Here is a 22,883-nt window from a genome sequence, read left to right on the forward strand (position 1 = left end):
CAGAGCCGGGCCGTGTTTGGCCTCTGTGGAGCAGGGCGGGTTTCTGGCCATGTGATGACATCACCGCTCAGCGCTGGAGGAGCCGCAGCATCCCGCTCAGTCAGTACCAGGAGGACACGGTACGGGGTAGTAGTACCAGGAGGACGCGGTACGGGGTCGGGTTAGTACCAGGACACACGGTACGGGGTCGGGTTAGTACCTGGAGACACGGTACGGGGTAGGGCTAGTAGTACCAGGTGGACACGTTACATGGTGGTAGTACCAGGACACGGGGTAGGGGGTAGTAGTACCAGGACACACGGTACATGTTAGTACCAGAAGGACACGGTACGGGGCAGGGTTAGTAGTACCAGGACACACGGTACTTGTTAGTACCAGGAGGACACGGTACGTGGTAGGGTTAGTACCAGGAGGACTAGGGTAGTAATAGCAGGACACACGGTACGTCGGTACAAGGAGCGTCAGGGTTAACGTCGTCCGTTCGGTTATCGGTGATGGCCCAACCGATCCAACTGAAGAATTATTAACCAGATGAGGTGAGTCTCGCTTTGTTTCTTAATCCTCTGTTCCTTGGTTTACAGGAGAGCTTTAGTGAAAGACCGAAAGTGAGCATATGCGTTTTAATGCGCCAGTCAATAAACCAACGGCTCCATAGCTCCTCCATAGGGGGACTAGGTGCTGTGTTTCCCGGAGACTAAGGGCTGTGTCTCACGGGGACTAGGGGCTTGTGTCCAGGGCGTAGAAGCGGCTCCTGGACCGTCTATGTGTTGAGGGCTATATCCAGGGCAGCTATCAGCTACCACAACAAGAGAGAAGAAAAGCAGTCCTATAGCTTTCTATCTCTAGGTTTAGGTTCTTCTGGTCCATACATGAGACCACTACAACAGGCCAGGCCCCACCAGGCTGGCTTAGGGATCTGGTCTTGTTTACAATCAGAAAGGGGAACTGCTGATTCCTCTCCAGGACGAAACAATACGATAAACACGGTGACGTTTAACCCTCCTACATGAATGAGTTTATAAGTGATGCACTTCTTCACTTATAAACGAGTGTTTTGGCTTTGATTTCAATCGCTTGGAACCAAGTGGCACTGAATTAGTATTGATATTCAGTACTGTGTAACACCATACAGAAAATACATGCTTATTTTAACAAGTATGCGTCATATAAACCCTTCCCAGGTCATTATAACATGGTTTTAATGAAGATCCTGTTGGAGACATCTCAAAAGTAGAACAACATGCTTTTTACCTTGGGGTGTTTGACTTGGGTGGGGTGGTGGACTCAGTCCTCGGTGTGTAATGATGTGCCAATATTAATCTGGCACTTGATTGCCATGCATTTCAAGTTTCGTGACATTTGAACAATTGAATCGTCAGAACATCATGAATATTCATGAAGAATGTATGTGGAATGTAAAATACATTAGACAGCCACGAGCAAACAACAACTATTCTGCTTGTGTCTTTTACATGAGATGCTGTCCTCTATGACATTATCACCCCTAGAATGCAGTTCAATTCAGTTAAAAGAAAACTTTCATTAACGGTATCAATACAATGTATCTTAAAAATATATATACTTGACACTTATGACCTATGCTCAGGGAAGTTTTTTTTGGTTTAAATTGTCCATAAACACTGCAAACAGCAATATATCAAGCGGATATAACAAACATGATGTTGACTATTTCTTATTTAATCTCACAACCTTCACAGACACAGTGCTACATCTGTATTGACATAATATATGTCTGGTATCTATTCCTGTATTGTTAATGGGTACAGTGTTAACAAATAGCCTTCAAAAGAGAGTTTTCTCCCCGTGTGGATGTAACGTGGAGGCCAGGACGTCAGCATGCCGTTGGTCTCTCACTCCCGATGACCTCATCATCCCTCGGGGCTGGATGTGGTTCTAGTCTATAGATCTAGATTACATATGGTTTGCTCTGGGCTTTGAGCCTGTTTGAAGCTCTATAAAAGCCCTCTCCTGAGTGCAACTTTGCGATAGCGTATCCAAGCTGTAGGGCATGACATCATGAAGAGCGGAGTCACATATTGGAGTGTAATGGGCATTATAAGTGTTGGCTCTCGCTGTTGGCCTCTTATTGTTTCCAGATGTTCTGTAAGCCTTTGTGTCCCACATCTTGTTGCAGCAGTCTTCTAGACGCTCTGGGACTAGTAGAGAACAATGTGTCAGTCTAGTTGTTTACCATTTGGCGGCTGGGTCTGTTAACATAATCAGTCCCTCCATTTTTTAAAGACTCCTATGGGACACTGCCAATCAACCACGTAGCACCAGCATTGTAGCATAGCAGCATGCTAATGAACGGCTAACACAATGTTACATAGACTACTTAGTACCATAACTAGGGACTTGATGGTGGCCATATTGAGCTTAAGCCTGCCAACTGACAGACAGCATTAGTTTACTGGGGGGGGGGGTCATTATGCCGGTGTGAAGTGTGTGAAATGTGGTTGTTGTGTGCAGACAGACCCTCCCCCAACCAGGGCCTGTCTCCCAGTGTGCTCCCTCACATGGCTTCAATGCTCTGGCTTTGAAGATAGGCCAAGCCGGGGCTCGGTGGGGTCCCTCCTTATCAGCCAGCGCTGAGACCCAGCGATCCCCCTCGGTCTGATGTATAAGGTAGTACTGCTGTCGTCACCATGCAGGGAAGGCACCTCTGGGGCAGGCCTCAGCCCGGAGACATTACCCTGCAGAGTGGAGTCATGTGTGGTATGGGGGAGGGGCTGGGGGAAGGTCTCGTCAAGATCTCCACCGTTAGGGGACACACACAGATATTCAGATTAAAGCAGTTATCTTTTCCTGCATTGTTTCCACTAAAGCCTTTTGTGTGTGTTCTCTCTTTGAAGTGACAAACTACCACCGGTTTAGTTTCTGGTTTCGCTGCATTTGTGCGAACTTAACAGGCCGTGTTAACAAGCCCTGGGCCCATGCTGCTGATGCCGCCATCTCGTCACGTTCAAACAAAGTCTCGGAGAGACTGCTGTGTTGAGTTGGAGTACCGTCCAATAGCAAGGTAAAGGTGTGTGAGTGCAGAACCAAAATCCCTGGGCTCTGTCAACATTCACCCCAAAGAGGAATCTTTGGTCACCCAAACATTAAGGTTGGCCAAGCTAAGCCTTACCTTAAAGCTGTAACAAACATCTGATTCATCGCACCGTCCAGGGAAAATATGGAATGTCGCTTTAATCAATTCAGGCTGGCAGGTCCATTGCACGTCCTGTTTGGCCAAGGAGCGAATAAATGGCCCCAATTGTTTTTGGGGAAAATAGGGATCCATCTATTAGATTGGGTTGTGTCACTTTCCCCTCATATCCATAATGGCGTCAATGAAGAGTACTTTGACAAAAAACATCAGCTACACCACAGGGCTCTGTGTGACGGCCGTGTAACGGCCTCCGTCCTGAACAGGGCTCCTTTGTGTGCTCTGGCGTTTATTTGGTTTTGCTCTTGAAATAAGATGTTATTGCAGAGCTGGTTGCATCCACCTCCACGCTCTAATCCCCAAATCCCATTCCCACAAGGTGCTTAGTGAGCCTGGGACCGGGCCAACTTTCACTGTTTTCAGATTCTTATTGGCTCCCTGCTCCGGCCTCTCACTCCATCTGATCTCTGCACTATGAGCCAACACTGAGCTCCACTAGAGCTCCAGATCCTGAGGGGAGGACGTGGATGATGTGGAAAGGGTGCAGACTGGGCCCAGCCAAGCCGGTTACGGGCTAGTCAGAGCGCTGGTGTCTGCTGTCCAGATGTGCAAGTATTGTGTTGTGCCAAATCAATCACGTGCCCTCCCCCCTCCAGACCTGTTTAATGGTAGTGGTGTGTGTGTGTGTGTGTGTGTGTGTGTGTGTGTGTGTGTGTGTGTGTGTGTGTGTGTGTGTGTGTGTGTGTGTGTGTGTGTGTGTGTGTGTGTGTGTGTGTGTGTGTTAGTAGGGCAACGTTTCTGGGGTGCAATGTTGTTTCTGACCTGGATTATATTTTCCCCATTTCTTTTGGTTGAGTTATTGGATGTGAAGGTGATTCATTGAGGAATCAGGTTGTGAAGACATCTGCTGACACAGATGGAAATGGAGGTGGGCGTGTTCCTGTAGCAGAGGAGGGTTTTCCCTCAGCTCGTAGTCTGGGTGGCAAGAGGATGGTCTCACTCTGTGTTACCCCGGTGTGAGACCCACACGGACCTGAACAAATGTTTTTCATGACACGGTGGTTCTTCTACACGGATTGCCGTTGCCAAAGAATGAGAGTATGACTAAAGTTTGAACACGGTGGTTGCGTGGACGCGTGTGGCTGGAGGAACGAAGCTGGATCAGCGCCCCGCCCAGAGCTGTCTGTGATGGCTCACCGCTCCAGCCCTGCACCTCATAATGAGCTTTGTCTAAGCCAAGGCTTTATGCAAATCAACAAAGGAGGCCTCCACCGACACCGCCGGGCCTCCACAGCCCAGCTGTACATCCTGCCCCTCACATCTCTACAAGGTGGATGAGCTGTCTCATGGCGCCCTGCACATTACAGCCCATTAAAGTGTCTACCTCTCAATGGGGGGGGATACCCCACCAGTGTGATTTACAGCCCTCATTCTCCCCCACAGCTCGCTCTGCAACAGCCTTTGGAACTGAAATCAGAGTGGTCCGTGAGAGGCCATCTGCCAGGGGGTAGTGTGGGTTCATCTGCCCTGTGCACGCTGTCCTCGGGGAAACGTTCTGCTCTGCCGCTGTGTAGTTCTTGGTGTCACCTGGTGTCGGGGACTATTAAGGTTGTTCTAATGGTTGTTTGAATGAAAACCCCTGGAGACCCATGCTGATGCAGCCCTATGGCGCGTTTCCACCGGAGGGTGCGGGTCGGTTTCGGTGCGCAAAGTTGCGGCACGTATCGCGTTTCTGGACAACGGCGAAAGCTTTGTTTATCGAAGAAAATGTCGGGCAATGGTTTGCCGGCCTTCTTGGACGTCCTACATTGTTGATCTTAGTTCATTGTGCGCCGCCTTCTTTTTTCTTGGATTTATTTGAAGGCTACACTGTGTCGGGCTGCTATGAGGTCCTGATGCTAATGTAGCTGCCGCGGCTATCACCATCCAGCCCCCCCCCCCACCATAAGGGTACTGTCGGCGGTGGAACCGCGAGCCGTAACTCAGCCGCACTTAACCGCACCCTCACTACTCCACCAAGCCGCACCGAACCGACCCGCAGCCTCCGGTGGAAATGCGCCACTACACGCAGTCTGGTAGTAGGCCTGCCGACGCTCAGTCCAGGAGTGTGGTGGTCCAAAAGGTTTGCCGGTGAGCCGTCTGTTAGGCAGATGCATGTTGACCTGCTCCTTGACCCTCCGGCTATCTGTGTCTAGGTACAACAGGAGTACAAATGTTGTGTGGCACTCAGAGACTCATGGGGAGAGGGGAGACAATGGGCCGGTTTATGTGGAGGGATATTTGTGGTTCCCAGTGTGTCGCCCCAGGGCACCATGTGACTCCCATTCAGGGCCTCCCTCTCAGCCCTCTGACCCTGAGTGAACATCCCCATTCATCCTTCAGATGTGTGTGTGTGTGTGCCATCCCATGCCATCAACCCTCAGCGACCTTCAGCCCCTGTACTGAGGAGGACCTAGGAGTCTCCCTCCATCAACCATGTGCTGTCACTTCACCACCAACGCTTTGTAATGCACAAACATGGGCAGCCTCTGGACAGGATCATCTGCCCTCTCCTTCCTCTCCACCAAGGGGACGAGGAACCTGATTGGCCAGCTGTGGTCCATCCTCAGAGGGTAAAACCCTCATTGGACCAGCTCCTTTGATCCTGGTGATTTGTTATGTGAGGTCTGATGTCCATGAGTGCTCAGGGTTCCAGTGTGTTGACACTCTGTTAATCCTGCTCCCTTTAATCCTACTTCCTTTTATACATTTTGACTTTTTGTTTGACTTTTTATTTAGCGTCTTTGAACATTTGTCGAAGATTATTACTTATTATTTGTGTGTGTGTGTGTGTGTGTGTGTGTGTGTGTGTGTGTGTGTGTGTGTGTGTGTGTGTGTGTGTGTGTGTGTGTGTGTGTGTGTGTGTGTGTGTGTGTGTGCACGTATGCGTGCGTCCCGCCCAGTACGGGGGTTTATTCCGGTCAGGTTTTATGTCCAGCCACTTAGGGTCAAATAAAGGAAAGGACTTGCCAAGTATTGAAATGTCCAAGTGTGTTTGCTTCTACACAGCTTTTCTTGTACACAGTGAGTCTCATTTGTATACAAACAGTATGGAATGTGTTTAGCGCACATTGTTCATCAGTGAGTGACCGTAACGTTGACATAGCTCATGGGATGGTTTTCTCCCTTTCCGTGTTGGTTTCTATTGGTCAAGACGGAGTCCGTCTAGCGGGGGTTGCTGAGCCTCTATTAAACAGGAAACCAGTCCTGTAGCGTCTGAAGCAGACCATGCTTCAGGTCCGCCCTGTGAGCCGGCTGTTGCACACCTTCATTGCCAGGGACTCCGTCCAATCCAACTCAACTTCTCTGCAAAGGCCGGATTCACTGCAGTTAAATCCAGACGCAGATTCTCATTGTCACGCAAACTTTTCAAATCATCTCAGATTTGGCGGTTTCAATAATCCATCAATACATTTTCTGAATGCAGTGAAGAACAGAACCCTCTCTTTTCTTGGCGCTCTATCTTTCAGAAGGTAGTCCGGGGGGGGGGGTGATGTGATGACAAAGAAAGTCCTCTTGGCGTAGACTCGTCCAGGCCTCCTATGGGAGCAGAGATGTCCCCGGTGACAGTGGGATATCCTCCAAGAGTCCCCTCCTTTGTCCGCTACATGCAAAGGCCTCCTTTGAAATACAACCTCCCCCTCTGCTCCTCTCCTCTGGGCGGCTCCGGCAGCGGGGGGGTTAATGCTGAGCAGCGCCACCAGCAGCAGGGCAGAGAGAGGCAGGAGTTGCAGGAGGAGGGGAGGAGGGGATGGGGGCCCAGGGAGCAGGGGAAGGGGGTGGGGGCTGGTCCACAGCTGTTGTAGTAGGCAGGGTCTATCGGGGTAGGAAGCCTGCCTCACTCGTCCTGGAACAATGGGAGACGTAGCTGGCTCTGCAGAGAGGCCAGGCTACGCACACACACACACACACACGCACACATACACACACATGCGCTGTCGTGCCCACGGAAGCTGTGTTTCTAGCCTGGGAGTAGAGGGTTAGGCTAACCCTAGCTGTGGTGGGTGACAGTTCTCTGGAGTAATGCTGAATCAAATCTCTTTTAGTCCAGGAACCAGTTGAACCAAGTGAGAAGCTGCTAGCCTAGCGCCCTCTCTGTAGCCTCTTCCTTTACCGGGTTTCTGGATCTCCCTGGTGTGAGGATCTCTGATGCTGTCAGTGGGGAACAGAGACGACCGTAGCCACAGCAAGGTGAGGAAGCCCGACCAATACAGCTGAGCTGTGTCTGAATGTGTGGTGTATGTTGTGTCTCCGCTCTTGCTCTGGAGCAGTGATTGCTGTGCTCCAGTAGCACACTGGTAGCTAGACGATGTAGCTAAAGTATAATCTGGGTTTAAAATGATGCAATGACGGAGGGCCAACTAAGGTTTTGTTATTCTTGAGATTAAGGCAATAGATGGAATTATAAGGGCAGGTCTGTTTGTCTGGGTTTGTGTGAGGTTTTGTTAATATGGGGGCTCTAGCATTCATGAAATTGTTTTCTTAAGCTAGTCTATCATTTTTGGCATGCAAGCAAAGCAAATGCACCTTCCGTAAGTTATTTTTTATGTCAACCAAAACGCGTTGAACGTGGGTGAGGGTGGAAACGTAACAATGTGTCGTAAATCTGCCGGATGGGGGACTGCAACTGAGGTGTGTGTGTGTGTGTGTGTGTGTGTGCGTGTGCGTGTAAAACCTTAGTGATGTCAATGCATGGGAGTAGGGAGATATAAACAACAAAATGAGTGTCTTTGTCAGTGTGGTAGACCTTTACTTCCTTTGTGGAGAGGGGGGGTTATATACAGTACATGGCTCTGAACCAACCTCTGGCCTTTAGGAAGGCAGACACCAGCCTCCCATCCCCCTTCCCCTGATCCGCTGCCTCGTCTCCTCATCCTAAATGTTGCCCTTGTTAGAAGTTTCTGCCATTAGAGGTGTTTCACATCCTGCTGGATCCTCTGTCTGTGCCCCCCTTCCCCCTTCATTGGTTTCACTTCTTCAATATGCATCAGAAACATTGCGTCAATGATTGTGTTTCTGAGCTGGTGTTGGTGCGGAGACACCCCCCCCCCCCCCCCCCCCCACTTGGCCTACATCTTTTTCGGCGGCGGAGTGCTCCTTCCCCCCCAGCCCGTCTGAACCTCCGTCGACGTGTTTGATGTTCTTTTTGTTGCAGCGTTTACACCGAGAACCTCCTCACTGTGCAGCCTGGCGATGGAATGGCTGCCGTCTGACATTTTCGGATCAACCTGCCCCATGCCAAATCCCAGAGTGTGTGACTGACATGATTTAAGAAGCTTTTATGCATTTTTTCTCCCCTCCTCCTCGCTTGAGCTGCCATTAAAGAATCATCCTGGTGCCCTGATTCCATGAGCTCGGTGTGTCCTTCCCGCGCCATGGCTCCCGGACACTGAGCTCTGAGAGTCGGACGAGCTCGGCATTGGCTGCACATTTATCACCGGCCCTCGCTCTCGGAGCGGACAACATGCTCCACTCTTTTTGAGGATAAATCAGGAGAGCAGCACGGCACCATCTTGGCAGCGCTCTGTGTTAGGCTGCCTCCCCTTTCCGCCTCAGATCGGAGATCACAGATCAGGGGATGGTCTCTCTAAGGCCACACCAGGTGTTTCAACTAGGACGGCTCCTTCTCAGAGCAGTGATCAGCTCGGTTCAAAGCCAGATTGCGAGGACAGATGCTCAACACCCCTAATCCCACTTCAGGTTGAGGAGATCTAAACAAGATCAGCCCCGTGGCAGCCTGCTTCGGAAAGCCCTATACTCACAGCCACTTCCTTCCTGTAGGCTACGTTATGGTGCAGGATGTAGGAGCGGGGGACGCGGACGGGACTACCCCTGATTCAGAGTGTAGCAGCAAATTACCCTAATCACCAAAGAACTCAATTCATTGTACATCCAAGATTGGCCCAAATCCTTAAAGGAAAAACCAAAGACACAGGACCGAGGCTCACTGCGTATCGTCTGCATGCCCTGCGTTTATTAAAAAGACAAAAAGGGGAGTTCTTAAACGCCGTGTCTACTGAATTATTCATCCCATTTTCTTTCATTACACTTTCCAATGAGTCAGAGATGAAAGGGAAGAAGAGAGGGAAGGAGGAGGAGGGAGAGAGAGAGAGCGACATAGAGGGAGACATGAGGAAGATGAGAGGGAGGGAGGAGGGGGAGGGAGAGAGTGACATAGAGGGAGACATGGGGAAGATGAGAGGGAGGGGGAGAGAGAGAGCGACAGAGGGATACGTGAGGAAGATGAGAGGGAGGGTGGAAGGGGAGAGAGAGGGAGACATGAGGAAGATGAGAGGGAGGGAGGAGGGGGAGAGAGAGCGACATAGAGGGAGACATGGGGAAGATGAGGGGGAGAGAGAGAGAGACATAGAGGGAGACATGGGGAAGATGAGAAGGAGGGAGGAGGGGGAGAGAGAGCGACATAGAGGGAGACGTGGGTGTGTAAGCTGGGTGTGGGGGTGGATCTCCTCCCTCTGGTTTCCCTTGGCTCTGAGATGCACACATAGTGTGTGACCCCATGCCTCCGCTAGCCCAAAGGGGACCCCCAGCCTCAGGGCCCTGTGGCCCCCCGGTCCCGGTCCCGGTCCCTGAAGGCTCGCTGTAGGAGCACACAACTGACCACAGGCATCACCTGGTCCCCTCCCCTCCCCTCCCCTCAATTAGAGCTGTAGGTAGCAATGCGTGTGTGTGTGTGTGTGTGTGTGTGTGTGTGTGTGTGTGTGTGTGTGTGTGTGTGTGTGTGTGTGTGTGTGTGTGTGTGTGTGTGTGTGTGTGTGTGTGTGTGTGTGTGTGTGGTTACGTTGGTAACGTTGTGGGGGAACATTCAGATAAGGATTTGCACCACCACCCAGGGGAGACCCACCGAGCGAGACTGGCCCGTGTTTCCCTCTAATCCCACAGATTCACCCCCCTTTCCTTTGTTTTCTCTCTCTAAGCTCTCTGGGTGTGTGGGCGAGAGAGAGCCGCCACCAGGGGTAGGATCTTATAGGGAGCTGATGGGTTAGTGGGGGTCCCCTGGACCTCCATTGGTTTGAATCAAGGGAAATGTTGCTTCACCAAACCATAGTCCAACTCAGACTGTTTGAGCCAGCTCCAGGTCTAGATCTCCTCTTGTTCCGGCCCGTGGCCCTGGTGTCTCCACAGCGTTGATTTCGATATGCAAGGTATCCATTTTACTGCTCTTTCTGTCGGGGGAGGATAGCGAGACGTGGCGGGCTCCCTCGCTCGGAGACAAACACATGATACGGCCGGCCCTCTGATTGGAGCTCTTTGTTGACACGCGGCGACACAGATATAGACTGCAGCCCTCCAGGGAAAGCACTGCTGCTGGGGTCGGTCTGAAGCCGCCCCCCTAGATCACTTTCTATCAAAGACCAGCTACTGGTCTATTGTAGACCATGTGGTCTGATCTATTGTGGACCATGTGGTCTGGTCTACTTTGGACCACCCGGTCCGCTCTATTGTGGACCATGTGGTCTGGTCTACTGTGGACCAGGTGGTCCGTTCTACTGGGTACCTCATGGTGCAGGCTGTCAGTGTGTACCAGTCACTGTGGGTGACGGTGTTAAATGGATGGACTCTAGGTGGGCGGAGGAGTACTATGGGTACATTGTACTTGTAACTCTAGTATGTGGTGCCATAGGTCCATTGTCAAAAAGTATCCAAAGACTCCTTTTGGAAATCAACTGACCTGAATACAGTATTTCCATTATTTCCTGATTCCAATATATGTATAGGAGTACTAAATGAGGTTAAGGTAAAGCCGTCATCAAAGTGTTCTTGTAAGGACAGGATGTGCTGAATGGGTAGAAGGTTCCACTCACCGTCAAACACACACTTCCTTCTTGATGTCATTTCCTGCGTATTGCGCTCTGCACTACTAGACTGTTGTCTAGCAGTGAGTTCATATGGTTCAGGTGGCTGCTGTTGAAGTCCTCTTTGGTGCTGATGTACTTCCTGTTGCACCAGAGATGTAGAGAACAACCCCTACTACACACACAAAGGGCACAGAGGTCCAGCCATGTGGGAAACAGACTTAATTTGCAGAAAAGTTCAGCTGAAGTTCTCAAACTGCCCTACAAGGATGTTGTATCATTTAGAACGGCTTCAGGGTAATGCGTTCTCTGCCTTTGGCCTTTACAAAGAGGAGTGACATTCACGCTGACTTCTTTGTGACTTGTTTTGCCTTTTCCTCTGTGGTGTACCCCTCTACAAACAAACGGCAGTCTGCACTCGCTTTAAATAACTCTGAACTCCTGCTGTTGTGAGTTTGAGGCGAGGCTGAGGGCACTCTTGCCGCTTCACAAAATGTAAATAGATGTTGAAACTCCTCATCACACTGGGTGAGACGTGCAAAGTGTGATCCATCCTCCAGCCTCTGGACAATGGAGATATTCAAACAGCAAACTCAATATGCCTGCAACGTCCTGAGGAATGCTCACCACCATTTATGTTGCTAATGGTGATGATGGCGATGGTGATGGAGGAGCCGTGCTCCCTTCCTCCCACAGCGCAGCTGGTGATGAGGGCTGGGAGCCCCCCAGGGAGGGTCCCCCAGTGGGAGCCCCCCATTGAGAGTCCCCCAGATGTCAGGGTGCAGCCCGTCCCGTGGAAGGCGGTCCCAGAGACTCCCGGTTCTCTCCTCACTCCGACATCGCTGTCAATAGCCCACTGTGTGTGTCGTAAGGCACATTCGTCTCTCTCACTTCTCCCACAATGTGCCTGTCTGTAAGATTATCTCTCTCTGTCTGTGTGTGTCTCTCTGTCTCTGTCTCTGTCTCACTGTGTGTGTGTCTGTCTCTCTGTCTCTCTGTCTGTGTGTGTCTGTCTCTCTCTATCTCGCTCTCACTCTGTGTGTGTGTCTGTCTCTCTCTGTCTGTCTCTGTCTGTGTGTGTCTCTCCGTCTCTGTCTCGCTCTCACTCTGTGTGTGTGTGTGTCTGTCTCTCTCTGTCTGTCTCTGTCTGTGAGTGTCTCTCTGTCTCTGTCTCGCTCTCACTCTGTGTGTGTGTCTGTCTCTCTGTGTCTGTCTCTGTCTGTGTGTGTCTCTCTGTCTCGCTCTCACTCTGTGTGTGTGTGTGTGTCTGTCTCTCTCTGTCTGTCTCTGTCTGTGTGTGTCTCTCTGTCTCTGTCTCTCTCTGTCTCGCTCTCACTCTGTGTGTGTGTGTGTGTCTGTCTCTCTCTGTCTGTCTCTGTCTGTGTGTGTCTCTCTGTCTCTGTCTCTCTCTGTCTCTGTCTCGCTCTCACTCTGTGTGTGTGTGTGTGTGTGTGTCTGTCTCTCTCTGTCTGTCTCTGTCTGTGTGTGTCTCTCTGTCTCTGTCTCGCTCTCACTCTGTGTGTGTGTGTGTGTGTGTCTGTCTCTCTCTGTCTGTCTCTGTCTGTGTGTGTCTCTCTGTCTCTGTCTCTCTCTGTCTCTGTCTCGCTCTCACTCTGTGTGTGTGTGTGTCTTTCTCTCTCTCATGGTGGAGTTCCAGTGTTGTGCTCCTCTTCTTCCGGCGCATCAAAAGAACCCACAGTCTGCGACGCAAGGCTGCATTATTTTTAGACTGTGTTGTCTTTGGTACAACGCTGTAATTTCATGTGAACGTTCTTCGGCACACACGGACGTGGGTTTGTGGTCACCTCCAACGCCCCCACCTCCACCTTTTCCACTCCTGCCCACCAAAGCTTTGATGGGCATTAGCCTGGAGAAGGGCTGGTATTTATAGCCACTCAATAAGAAGCCGTCGGCCAAGGTTAAGTGGAAGGTTGTATATCTTTATCCCTCCTCAGATGGGCTGCATTGATTCAGAGGCTCCATTATACGCTGGAGGTCCGGCAAACTTAGTCCAGCCCAGAGGTAGCCTCGGTCCAGAGGCAGCCTCGGTCCAGAGGCAGCCTCGGTCCAGAGGCAGCCTCGGTCCAGAGGCAGCCTCGGTCGAGCCCCATTGTCAGCCCACTGGGGCTGCTGCCTGGTGGTGGGAACAGGGAAGGGTAGACGTTCACGCCACGGCACATTGGCCCATGTGGGTCAATCATTTCCCGGTAAATGTTTTCCAGGATCCATCTGCTGGAATAAGAGCTGCGTCGAAGCACTCCAGCTGGCCCCTGTGCGATCCTCTAGAACCGGTTCAAACTAATGGGCTGCACTTAGTGGGGCTGGGCACCAGCCTCTGGTTTATCATGGCCACAATTATAGGGAATCTCACTGTATGGCTGTGTCTGATTCCATGCTGGTGCATTCCACGCTCCATGAGGGAATTTACATCTGACCTTCATTGCGTTGAGCTCTATATGCAAATCTTGGACCGGTGAAACCGGTTCTGAACATTAGCTTTCTCTTGGGAAAGAGAGTGAGACATTTACATTCGCTCTATCATGTATTGAACAGGAATAATGACACTGTTTTCCTACATGGGAAACCTGCCAGAGGTTCAGGTAGGGCTGCAACAACAAATCGATAAAATCGATAAAAATCGATTACTAAATGCATTGGCAACGAATTTGGTCGTCGATTTCTTTGTGTCGCGCGATTAATAAGTTACTCCTAGTCACAGCACTGTTTACAGCCAGCCGGCGACAAGTTGGTTCATGGTTCATGCACGCCCACAGCGAGCTTTAATGTGAGCGACCACAGCTTGTATTTTGGTCATATCTTAATACTGGACTGTAGGCCTACATTAAAGTGAAACAAAACTGTCTTTGGGTTAAAAAAACTCCTTCAACTCAGTATCCGTCTAGTCCAACCGAAAACTGTCAGCTGCTGCTGCTGCAGACGTTGTGCAGACGGGCTCGGAGTCGGAGATCAACAGTCAATCAAAGCAGCGGTAGTAATCACACAACCGGACAGTGTAGAAAGTCCCGTCAGTTAAAAATAGTAATGCAGATTTTAAATCCATGTTAAAATCGGCAGGATATAGAGCTAGTTAGCTTAAAAAAAAAAACTGGCCAATGGTCACAAACAGTGTCAAATGTGATGTGTTCAGGTCAGCTCACCTGTTTAATGTCTTATCTTGAACTATCATCATCTTAACAGCAATTAAAGCAATATTACAAGTTCTATTTCAAGGAGTCTCGAAAAAATTGTATCAATAAGTTTGACCGGTTAACCATGGACATCCCTTATATACATATAAAAGTATTTCATACATTGTATGTTTTTTTTTGTGTTATCCCAGTTATGTTTTTTTAATTGTTTTATTATTCAATATTACTTTTAATAGTTCCGGGACGTTGGAGCAATAACCTGGTGTTTTTACACTTCAGTCTGCACTGTGAATTTGAAGTCATGTTCAGTTTTTGAATAAAGATGCGGCAATTACAAATGTGTCTTTTTTTTTATCCGATTCATCGATTAATCGAAAAAATAATCGATTATTAAAATAATCGTTAGTTGCAACCCTAGTTCAGAGGTTGATGGCAATCTTGGCGGAGGAGACAAAGACAACAGACCATAGCTCAGGTGCTTCTTATGTGTGTGAGTGTGTCCCCGGTCTGGTCCGATGTGTGGATGTGTGCGTCAGGCCAGTGCCCTCAGCCCTGTCCTGGACTCATCCAGGTGGAACTTAAAGAACTTGGATCGCATGCGTCCCCCGTCTGCTCTTGATGTGCAGCCATGTGTGCTCTGGCCGTAACACACCTGCTCCATGGCCCTGGTCCTCCCCTGGCTCTAGGCCCCACTCCCCTGGCTCTAGGCCCCTCCCCCTGGCTCTAGGCCCCTCCCCTGGCGCTAGGCCCCTCCCCTGGCGCTAGGCCCCTCCCCTGGCGCTAGGCCCCTCCCCCTGGCTCTAGGCCCCTCCCCTGGCGCTAGGCCCCTCCCCTGGCGCTAGGCCCCTCCCCCTGGCGCTAGGCCCCTCCCCCGGCTCTAGGCCCCTCCCCTTGGCTATAGGCCCCTCCCCCCGGTCATTGTTTGTGCTTGGCACTTGGTTCTATGAACATCTTTACTGTACCGAAAGCAATATGTATTTTTGTTTCTCCTCCTTTGAACTAATGCACATATTGTAAATCGCTTTGGATAAAAGCGCCTGGTAAGTGCCCTAAATGTACGTGTAAATGACTCCCTTCTCCTTTCTCTTCCAGAGGAGAACATGATGTCGGACGTGACGGAGCAGAGGATGTGTGATGAACCCTTTGGTTCAGACGAGGAGGGAGAGGAGGCGGACGTGGAGTCCTACCTGGAGGACAACAGCAGTGAGCTCATGGACCGACTGAGGGAGTTGGAGGTAGAGGAGATACTCATTCAAACTGCAGTAGATGACAGCTCTATGAGCATGTCCATACATATGCCCGATGGAAGGGAGGGGTTTTCACAACCATGGAACCCTGTGTGACCCTTTCTGCCCTAACCTTTAGAACGGCCAAGTTCTCCGGCTAAAAAGGGAATTTTCTCCGCCTTTTCAGTAAATTAATGGAATTTACTGAAAAGGTAACCCCCAAATGATATGAAATCAGACAGAACAAATACATGGAAACACATGACACTATCTAACCCGTCTAGCGTTTAAGTGTTGAACTAAAGAAGTGAATCAGCATTTAAATTCCTCACTTCAAGTGTTTGGTGCTTTGACCCCACAGGCAGAGAACTCTGCGCTGCTCCTGGCCAACGAGAGCCAGAGGGAGGCGTATGAGAGATGTCTGGATGAGGTGAGTCTGCAGCCACTCCAGACTTCCCTTTACCCGCAATCTTGTCCTTTCAGTCATCAGTCAAGAATAAAACCAATCAGTGACATTTTTTGCTCATTACCGTCTCCCCTTTTCATAAAGGTGGCCAACCATGTGGTCCAAGCGTTGTTAAATCAAAAGGTAAAGAACCACACAACGCTAACAAACACTTTTATTTACTATTATTTTATCGCACAAAAAAGAGTGGATTTGTCCTTAATGATTGTGTGTGTGTGTGTGTGTGTGTGTGTGTGTGTGTGTGTGTTCCTGTAGGACCTGAGAGAGGAGTGCATCAAGCTGAAGATGTTGGTGTTCGACCTGGAGAGACAGAACCGCGCACTGTGTGAGCTCTTCCAGCAGAAGCTCCCCAACCACCCCACGACGCACTACCAGGTACCCCACTACCATGTACCCCACTACTAGGTCCTGGACTAGCAGGTACCCCACTACCATGTACCCCACTACCATGTACCCCACTACCATGCACCCCACTACCATGTACCCCACTACCAGGTACCCCACTACCATGTACCCCACTACCAGGTACCCCACTACCATGTACCCCACTACCATGTACCCCTCTACCATGTACCCCACTACCATGTACCCCACTACCATGTACCCCACTACCATGTACCCCTCTACCATGCACCCCACTACCATGTACCCCACTACCATGCACCCCACTACCATGTACCCCACTACCATGTACCCCACTACCATGTACCCCTCTACCATGTACCCCACTACCATGTACCCCTCTACCATGTACCCCTCTACCATGTACCCCACTACCATGTACCCCACTACCAGGTACCCCACTACCATGTACCCCACTACCAGGTACCCCACTACCATGTACCCCACTACCATGTACCCCTCTACCATGTACCCCACTACTAGGTCCCGGACTAGCAGGTACCCCACTGGCAGATCCCTAGTCCTGTCAGAGAGTAGAGGAAGTGGTTCATGGTTGCGTCAGTGGAGCTCCTCAGTGTGTGTGTGTGTGTGTGTGTGTGTGTGTGTGTGTGTGTGTGTGTGTGTACTTCAACAGTGTCCTCCTAACTGCCTCATGAACCTCTGGTTTCAGTTCCCCGCGGGCCCCCTCCCAGATTACAGTGCCCAGCCGCACCCCGACCCCACCAAGCAGGTGGAGGCTGCACAGACCGAAGCACAGGCCAAGGTGAGGGTCCCGGCGGCCCCATGGGCTCTCAGTCCGGCTGCTACCGTAGAGCCGCCGCCTTCATCCGTCTTCTCTCTCTCCCCTCCCAAAGGGTAACGGCTACCGCACACAGCACACCTCCCCGGGCCCCCGGGGGCCCGCCGCCTCCATGGAGGCCCTCTCCCCCTTCTTCAAGAAGAAAGCACACATCCTGGAGGTCCTGCGCAAGATGGAGGAGACGGACCCGCTCAAGTTCCACCCGTCCACCACCAGCCTGTCGTTCTGCGACTACAGCCAGGTGCTGATGTCCACCGAGGCCGTGCTGGCGGCCACCGCCGAGCCCGTCCCCCTGCAGCTGCCCCCCAAGGGCCACCACCACCACCACCACCACCTGCCCCGCTGCCCCTGCGCCTGCCCCGAGGCGGACGGCCCCCCGCACGCCAACGGGGACGGCCCGCTGCAGCGCGAGGCGGGCGGGACCAAGGGCTGCGGGTTCCACTGCGGCAGGGGCCAAGAAGGCCCCTCCAAGCCCTGCGCCCACGTCTGTAGCGCCCTCGCCGCCGCCGCCGGCCCCCCGCAGGGCCACCCCGCCCCCCCCGCCGCCACCCACTGTCCCGCCAAGAGCACAGCGGGGCCGGAGCCCGCCGGCCCCGCCCCCAAACACTGCAGCAAGAATGAAAAGCACCAGCCGCTCGCACAGGCGGCCAATCAGAGCCACGAGGCGGCGGCGGCGGCGGAGCTCGACGGGGCGGGCCCCCCCCCGGGGAGCCCCCCCCCGGCGGGCGTCTCGGAGGGGCTCTCGGGGTTCTACCCGTCCTCCTCCTACCGTCCCGTCCCTGAGAAGGAGGGCCAGGCGGAGCCCTCCGTGCACAACGGGCTCCCCCCGCCCCCCCCGGCCCCCGAGGAGCCCTCGCTGTCGGACGTCCCAGAGCGGGACACGGCGCGGCGGGTCCCCCCGCGCTGCCCCCCGGCCGAGGGCAAGGCCGCGGCCGCCGGCTCCCCGTCCAAGCTGCTGAAGTTCCTGAAGATCCCGGGCGTTGGGGAGAAGGCCCCGTGCGCGGCCCCCGCCGGCCCCGTGCGCCTCAGCCCGCAGCTCACGCGCAGCTCGCGCATCCCCTGCCGCACCAACACCTACGAGGTGTACCACTCCCCGGTGCCGCCGCGCCGCGCCGCCACCGCCGAGCGCTGCCCCCGCCAGCCCCCCGCCCCGCCCTCCCGCTCCGAGTCCTACCCCGCCACGCACTCGGCGCCCACCTCCCCCCCGCAGCCCGAGGGGGGGGCCCCCTCCCCGCCCGCCAAGGAGGGGCCCTTCCCCGGTCTCCCTGCCCTCAAGGAGGGGCCCTACGTAGGCCTGTTGGCCCCCAAGGAGGGGCCCTTCCCCGGCCTCTTGGCCCCCAAGGAGGGGCCCTACTTAGGCCTGTTGGCCCCCAAGGAGGGGCCCTTCCCCGGCCTCTCTGCTCTCAAGGAGGGGCCCTACATAGGCCTCTTGGCCCCCAAGGAGGGGCCCTTCCCTGGCCTCTTGGCCCCCAAGGAGGGGCCCTTCCCCGGCCTCTTGGCCCCCAAGGAGGGGCCCTACGTAGGCCTCTTGGCCCCTAAGACCAGCAGCAGGACGGGCACGGCCTCCCCCTTACCCAAGGGCCCCGTCCAGACCCGGGTTCCACACTACGAGAACGTGGCCGACCTGCCCGCCCGGGGTCCCGAGGAGGCCCCCGCCCGGGGCCCCGAGGGGCCCCTGGCCCTGGAGAAGAGGCCCAGGCCCTCCTCGCAGGCGGCGGGGTCCGGCAGGAAGCTGGTGAAGTCGCTACCGGAGAGCGCCCTCCGCGCTCCCCCTCCGCAGCGCAAACAGTCCTCTTCCTCGCCCTCCTCCTCCTCCACGTCAGACGAGGAGGGGGAGGAGGAGGAGGGGGAGGAAGAGGAGGAGGGGGAGGAGGAGGAAGAGGAGGAAGAGGAGGAAGAGGAGGAGGAGGAGAGCCCCGTCTGGAGGTCCCACCCCAGCCGGGCCGCCCCCTCGGGTGCGGACGAGGCGCCGGCCGGTCCCCACTACCCCAGGGAGACCCCCGTGGCCCAGGACCCCCAGGACCTCCAGCCGCCCCCCCTGCCTCCTCCTCCCCCCCCCCCGGCCGCCCCGGCCAAGAGGAGCGACTCCTCGTCCATCCCCAAGAGGCCGGGCAGCGGGCCGGGCCGCTCCCCGGCCGACTCGGGACACCACGCCTTCAAGGACCGCCTGGCGGCGCTGGGGAAGCTGCGCAGCTCGGAGGACCTGCGCCTCAGGGCGTCTGAGGGCCCCGATGCGGTCGGTGAGGGCCCCGCAGCCCCCGGTGAGGAGCAGGGCCCGACCCTGGAGCGGCCTGCCGAGCCCAGGGAGGGGCCCTCCAGAGAGGGGCCCTCCAGGGAGGGGCCCCCCAGGGAGGGGCCCCCCAGGGAGGGGCCCAGGCACGGGAAGCGCTCGGACTCGCTGGACGGCAAGGCCAAAGCTCCCGGCGGGGCTCTGAAGTACCCCGGCCCCTCCCTGTACGAGGCGGGCGCCAAGCCTGCGGGCGGGGGGCCGGCGAGGCCGGAGCCCAAGACGGACAGCCCCAAGAGCAGGATCGGCCTGCCCTCCCCGAGCGCCGACCCGCCCCAGGTGCCGCGCAACAGCATGCGCTGTCCCGGCTCCCTGAACCTGGCCTACACCAAGGCCGGCTTCGGCCCTCCCGGCGGCAGCAGCCCCAACAAGATGCCCCCCAAGTCGCCCTCCAAGCCCACCCAGGGCCCCCCGCCGCGGGGGCCCCGGCCGGCCGACGCGCCCCGCTACTCCTCCAAGTCGGAGGAGCGCTCCAAGATCGGCGGCAAGGGCAAGAAGACCCCCGCGTACGGGGACAGCCTCCCGCCCCCGCCGCCCAAGCCCCCCGCCGCGGACCCCCAGGAGGCCGCGCCGCCGCCGCCGCCGCTCCCCAGCCCGCAGTCGGCCATCGAGCAGAAGGTGATGAAGGGCATCGAGGAGAACATGCTGAAGCTGCAGGAGCAGGACCGCGCGGCGCCCGGCGGCCCCGAGCCCAAGCAGAAGGCGTCCAACGGCATCGCCAGCTGGTTCGGCCTGAAGAAGAGCAAGCTGCCGGCGCTCAGCCGCAAGGCGGACGGCGCCAAGGCCAAGGAGGACAAGTGGCGGATCAGCATCCCCTCGGTGGGGAAGGAGTCCCAGGCCAAGGTGGCGGCGCGCTGCAAGGAGGGCGTGGAGGGCCTGAACATCTCCACGCTCATGGAGAAGGCGGAGGGGCTGCGGCGCGCCCTGGAGGAGGAGCGCGCCTACGTGGAGCGCTCGGGCCGCGGGCACTCGTGCGAGGTGGTGATGGACCCGTCCCAGGGCCAGCTGGCCGTCATGTACAGGGGCGCGCGCTCCGACAACTTCATGCAGCAGCTGCTCAACAGGTGAGGGGGGGGCTGTAGGGCATTGGCAGAGGCATAGTAATGTTACGGATGCAGAAAAGATAGTGTTGTAAAAGAAATGTAGGTTGCATAAACATGAAGGGGAACCAGCTATGAAGGCACAGCAGGGGGCTAACGGTCCCTGTGCGTGTGGGCTGATTGCAGAGTGGACGGGAAGGAGGTGATCAGCGTCCCCCAGCGCCGGCTCTCCTTCGACTGCAAGACGTCCCGACCGGTGTTCACCACGCAGGGCGACGTCATCAGCCACATGGTCAGTGGCCATGGCTCCTGGGGCTCTCCGTCTGTCACTGAGGGGCCGACGAGCGTGTTGAATCAAAGCCGTGGTGGAATAGATACCTGCTGACACGGCGCCGATGTGGCTATTATGTGGGAATATGACGCGCATTAACAACTGCCGTCCAGATGTTGCTAATCGCTCCATCATTGGGCCTGTGTGTGTGTGTGTGTGTGTGTGTGTGTGTGTGTGTGTGTGTGTGTGTGTGTGTGTGTGTGTGTGTGTGTGTGTGTGTGTGTGTGTGTGTGTGTGTGTGTGTGTATATGTGTGTCTGTTCAACCCCTGACTGGACGCTTGCGTTGCTTGGACACAGGGGTCAGCTGGCGTGACCTCGGACGAGAACCTGGCCGACTCGGTCCACTCACAACACTTTGCAGGTGAGACGGCGAACCAGGGGCTTGTACTACACTTAAGAGTCAACAACAACAATATAATACTACAACATGGACCCCTTAAAGTCAACAACAACACTGTAATACTACAACATGGACCCCTTAGAGTCAACAACACCACTAATATTACAACATGGACCCCTTAGAGTCAACAACACCACTAATATTACAACATGGACCCCTTAGAGTCAACAACACCACTAATATTACAACATGGACCCCTTAGAGTCAACAACAACACTAATATTACAACATGGACCCCTTAGAGTCAACAACAACACTATAATAGACAACACAAACCCCTTAGTCAACAACAACACTATAATAGACAACATGGACCCCTTATTCAATAACAACACCATAATAGACAACATGGACCCCTTAGTCAACAACAACACTATAATAGACAACAGAAACCCCTTAGTCAACAACAACACTATAATAGACAACATGGACCCCTTAGTCAATAACAACACCATAATAGACAACATGGACCCCTTAGTCAACAACAACACTATAATAGACAACATGGACCCCTTAGAGTCAACACCAACACTGTTACAGACCACATGGACCCCGTAGAGTCAGCACCACCCTCCTGTAGTCGTTATCCAACATGGCCCCTAACGGCCCTACCCCTTGGCCCCTCCAGCGTCCGGCGCCTCCACCTACACCCTGGACAGCGGCATCGGCACCTTCCCGCTGCCCGACGGCGGGGCCGCCGGCCGCAGCCTGTCCAAGGTGCGGACGGGCGGGGCCGCGGAGCCGCGGGGGGGCTCCCCCGGCCGGGTGGCCCGCCGCGCCCGCACTCTGGACCGCGAGATGACGGCCCAGGAGGACGGCTACAGCGCCCCCCACAGGCCGCTGGTGCCCACCGCGCAGTACGGCGCCCTGCTGGAGGGCCGGGGCCCCACGGGGGGCCTCCGCGAAGGTAGGGACCAGAACACCCACTGGAGACTCCCATCATGACCAGTTCACCCAGTGGAGACTCCCATTATGTCCAGTACACCCAGTGGAGTCTCCCATTATGACCGGTACACCCAGTGGAGTCTCCCATTATGACCAGTTCACCCAGTGGAGTCTCCCATTATGACCAGTACACCCAGTGGAGTCTCCCATTATTACCGGTACACCCAGTGGAGTCTCCCATTATGACCAGTAGACCCAGTGGAGTCCCCAATTATGACCAGTACACCCAGTGGAGTCTCCCATTATAACCAGTATACCAGTGGAGTCTCCCACTATGAACAGTAGACCCAGTGGAGTCAGTCTCCCATTCTGACCAGTAGGCCAGTTGAGTCATATATATATATATATATTAGAGCTGTCAAGCGATTAAAATATTTAATCGTGATTAATCGCATTAATGTCATAGTTAACTCACGATTAATCGCTAATTCTTTTTCTATGCTAAATATCCCTTGATTTTTTCGTCCCATAATTCTTCTTATTTTAATTCTCTTATCAACATGGTGAACTGCATCGGCTTGCCTTGTGCAAATGATTTTTTATTGATAACAACATTGGCATATACTGATCAAAACAGGACGATACAAAAAAAGAGCCTATAGTGCAATTAAACGACTGCTTTGAACAAATGTCATTTGAACAAAGCAGTCAGACTACTGCTTTGAGCCAAAGACAAAAATAATAATTGCGTTAATCGCGCGCTAATTTTTTTAACGCCGTTAAAATTGGTTTGCGTTATATCTATATATATATATATATACTGTATGTGTATATCTATATATATATATATATATATAGATATATATATATATATA

General features: G+C 53.9%; 1 protein-coding gene across 3 annotated transcripts in view; it reads left to right on the top strand.

The window, feature by feature from the left end:
* nckap5l (NCK-associated protein 5-like) overlaps positions 1-22,883 on the top strand; it is a 25,262-nt gene continuing 2,379 nt past the window's right edge. The window contains exons 1-11 of one of the 3 annotated variants that reach the window (XM_030352827.1): positions 1-536; positions 7,260-7,399; positions 15,264-15,406; positions 15,759-15,827; positions 15,948-15,986; positions 16,119-16,238; positions 16,936-17,028; positions 17,120-20,415; positions 20,578-20,683; positions 21,021-21,084; positions 21,752-22,030. In XM_030352827.1, the coding sequence (XP_030208687.1) occupies positions 15,272-15,406; positions 15,759-15,827; positions 15,948-15,986; positions 16,119-16,238; positions 16,936-17,028; positions 17,120-20,415; positions 20,578-20,683; positions 21,021-21,084; positions 21,752-22,030 (4,201 nt within the window). In that variant the 5' untranslated portion in view covers positions 1-536; positions 7,260-7,399; positions 15,264-15,271. Of the gene's footprint in view, positions 537-3,917; positions 7,400-15,263; positions 15,407-15,758; positions 15,828-15,947; positions 15,987-16,118; positions 16,239-16,935; positions 17,029-17,119; positions 20,416-20,577; positions 20,684-21,020; positions 21,085-21,751; positions 22,031-22,883 lie in introns of those variants that run through there. The other 2 variants (XM_030352809.1, XM_030352818.1) reach the window with 2 other exon arrangements.

Source organism: Gadus morhua, chromosome 1 (assembly GCF_902167405.1).
Source record: "Gadus morhua chromosome 1, gadMor3.0, whole genome shotgun sequence".
In the NCBI taxonomy this organism is placed as follows: domain Eukaryota; kingdom Metazoa; phylum Chordata; class Actinopteri; order Gadiformes; family Gadidae; genus Gadus; species Gadus morhua.